The sequence below is a fragment of the Coffea eugenioides genome, unplaced genomic scaffold, assembly GCF_003713205.1.
Source record: "Coffea eugenioides isolate CCC68of unplaced genomic scaffold, Ceug_1.0 ScVebR1_1038;HRSCAF=1824, whole genome shotgun sequence".
Taxonomy (NCBI): Eukaryota; Viridiplantae; Streptophyta; class Magnoliopsida; order Gentianales; family Rubiaceae; genus Coffea; species Coffea eugenioides.
In genome coordinates, this window is record NW_020861409.1 from 9,249 (window position 1) to 12,099 (window position 2,851).

Consider the following 2,851-nt stretch of genomic DNA (forward strand, 5'->3'; position numbering starts at 1 on the left):
GAAAAAATTATGTTGCTAATGCGCTAAAATTGCAGTTATGTATAGATGTTATTTTTAATTACAAATTGTATAATGAAAAAAAACATGATAATGAAGCGATACCAAAACATTGATTATGTCAATAATTTGGTTTTTCCTCACAATCTTGTAACATTAGTTTGAATTGTAAAATACAAGATAATAGACATTTGAACTTGTTTTTACATTTTTTAGGTGGGCAATTTGACAAAAGAGGGCAATATTGAAAAATATTGTGGGAGCTATTCTTAAGAAGCTTTCAAAGATTTGGTAGTTTTCTTTACAATTTTGTAATTTTTCAAGAGTGGATAGGGGGCAATTGGTCACACTCAACTCAATGTGGCTCCACCACTGTTGGACTGTAAATTCTAATCTGACGAAAAGAATAGTCCCACAAATTGAGGATGATTGAGTCTTATCCACATTATTCTGGGAAGGAATGGAGAAAATTCTAAAAACGTATTTATGGAAAAAAGATGTTGTTCCATTTGAGGGGTTGTTTGTGGTTGGATTTCTAAGAATAGTACTGTCGCATTTGCAAAATGCGAGCTGCACTGAGCTCGCATTGCAGCGATGCGAATTTTATTATTATTTTTGATTTTGCAAAAGAATTCCTGAAAATTTTTTTTTTGCTTTTGAACCTCGCATCCTCACAAAGCGAGGTCGAGCAAATCCCTCGCGAAGTTTTAACAATGCCGAGTTTGAAACCTTTTAGTTTTTTTAATATTAATAAATCTAGCACACCGTGGTAGCACTTAGCATTGTCTCCTAATTCTCCTTCCTCTGTCGATTCCACTGCTCAATCCTAGCTCTTCGCTCCTCGCTACTCGCTACCTTCCCTCACAGGACTTTTGCTCCGCCTGGGACTCGCTGCATGTCTTCTCCTCCCTCCGCTGCTGTCGCTCTCATGCCTGGCGTGCCGGTCTCCTCCGCTCCTCCTACCACTTGCACGATAATCCCTTTCACTGTCACGGCTCCTATCGTAGTCCCTTTCCCTTTCTCTTTCCCTCCGGTGATGGTGGTGTGGATGGGGATTGGCACTTCTACTGCGACTCCTGCTCCTTCGGTACTTAAGAATATGACTCCCAAAGAGCTTCCTCCTGAGGTCCCTCCCAATCATCTTGATGTGCATAAAATTGCAATATCCACCACGACTGCTCCTTCGGTAGGTGGCCTCGCGGAAGTCGGTGACAGGGGAGAAGTCGGCAATGATGGTGCAGCCGGAGTAGAAGTGGCCCTGCAAAGCCTGGAGGGCGGCGGCAGCCTGGTCCTCCTCCTTGAACTGGATGTAGACGTTGCTGATCATGTGGTCGGCGAGGTTGTCGCAGATGTTGAGGCTCTCGATCTCGTCGAACTTGCCGAGTTCCTCGAAAATGTCCTCGTAGAAGTCCTTGAAATGCTCCTGAATCTTGCGGGGTTCGATGGGTTGGCCCTGGGGGTCGACTCCAGGGGTGATCATGTCAGGGCGCTGGTACATGTTGGACAGCAAAAGGGTGGGGGAGATGGTAGGACGGTTATGGAGGCGGGAGCAACGGTCGCCGTAGCGCCAAGCGCCAATCTTGAAGTAGAAAGGGCAGTTGACACGGTCCTTCTCGGTGCCGAAGATCGAAGCTAATTGCTTGACCTCGCATATGACTAAAAACTAAAAGGTTTCAAATCTCGCATATGTTAAATGCGAGGTGCTGACCTCGCATTTATCAAATGCGAGGTATGAAGCAATTTTTTTTTTTTTTAGATTTTTTGCAAAATCAAAAATTCAATAATAAATCGCATTTGCTGAATGCGAGCTCACTGAGCTCGCATTCAGCAAATGCGAACATCACTTAGACGGAATACTACACTCAAAAAGCCTTATTTGTAGAAAAATTTTAAATTCATCGTAAAAATTTAGAAATTTCTCGGGAAGGATGTACATTTCCTATTGCAGATTCAAGAAGTCGCCTCAAAGTTTCTAACATATATAGGATTCATTTCACTTGTCTTTCTGGCAGAGGGTCTAGAAATTCTGGTAGAGCCTTGCATGAATTGAATTTCCTGCTCAACTAAGGGAACTTGGACTGCGCGGAAAAAAAAAATCACCAGTCTGATACTTACATTACAACCATATTGCACCAAAGAAGGAAACTGAAGATAAAGCACATTGCAGGGAACATAAATAAACTCTGAATTAATTGCCAATTTTCCAGGAGATGAATAGTATTCCTTCTTGTGGGCATCCAGAAACCACTTTCACAACACGAGCAAATGTATTCTTTCAGAGGTTTCCAATGGGTTGCAGCTACGAGTTAAGAAACAAATAGATAGAATTTTTCCATGAATTTTTGAAGCGGATGCATGTTCATCTGCATGACTAAAAAGTTGCGACTTTTGCCGAATTCCATGTATACACAAATTCATGGCATGAACAAATACATAGTACGTATAAGTTCATGGTTTGTACGAGTTCGTCATTTCTTCCAAAGGGATTCAACAATTAAAGTTACAACTCTTCATGAATATTTCTCCAACTCTATATAAAAGGTCAAATGAAACTTGATTTTCTGCTGAAAACTATTATCCCATTTCACCTGATTTGTTTTGTAAACGTGTATCATTCTTATTCTAGTAGCTAAAAGAAACAACTGCAAGTTATCTTGACTATTATTACATCATTTCATCTCAAAAGGTATTTGTTTTCACTTAATTAAGGGATAGATATAGCGTTAAGGAAAATGTATCTAATACACCACTTGATTGATTGCAGAATTGCCAAAGTTCTTACATGAGTTTCCCTTTATTCCTTTCGTAAGGTTTCTAACAAAAAATTTAAGTAATTCAATAGAGGACAATGACA

At 40.4% G+C, this 2,851-nt stretch overlaps 1 protein-coding gene across 1 annotated transcript; it reads right to left on the reverse strand.

The window, feature by feature from the left end:
- Positions 1 to 841: 841 nt before the first annotated feature.
- LOC113754773 (splicing factor U2af small subunit B-like) lies at positions 842 to 1,538 on the reverse strand. The gene has a single exon (XM_027299037.1). The coding sequence runs from the start codon at positions 1,493 to 1,495 to the stop codon at positions 842 to 844; it is 654 nt and encodes a 217-aa protein (XP_027154838.1). The 5' UTR covers positions 1,496 to 1,538.
- Positions 1,539 to 2,851: the final 1,313 nt, after the last annotated feature.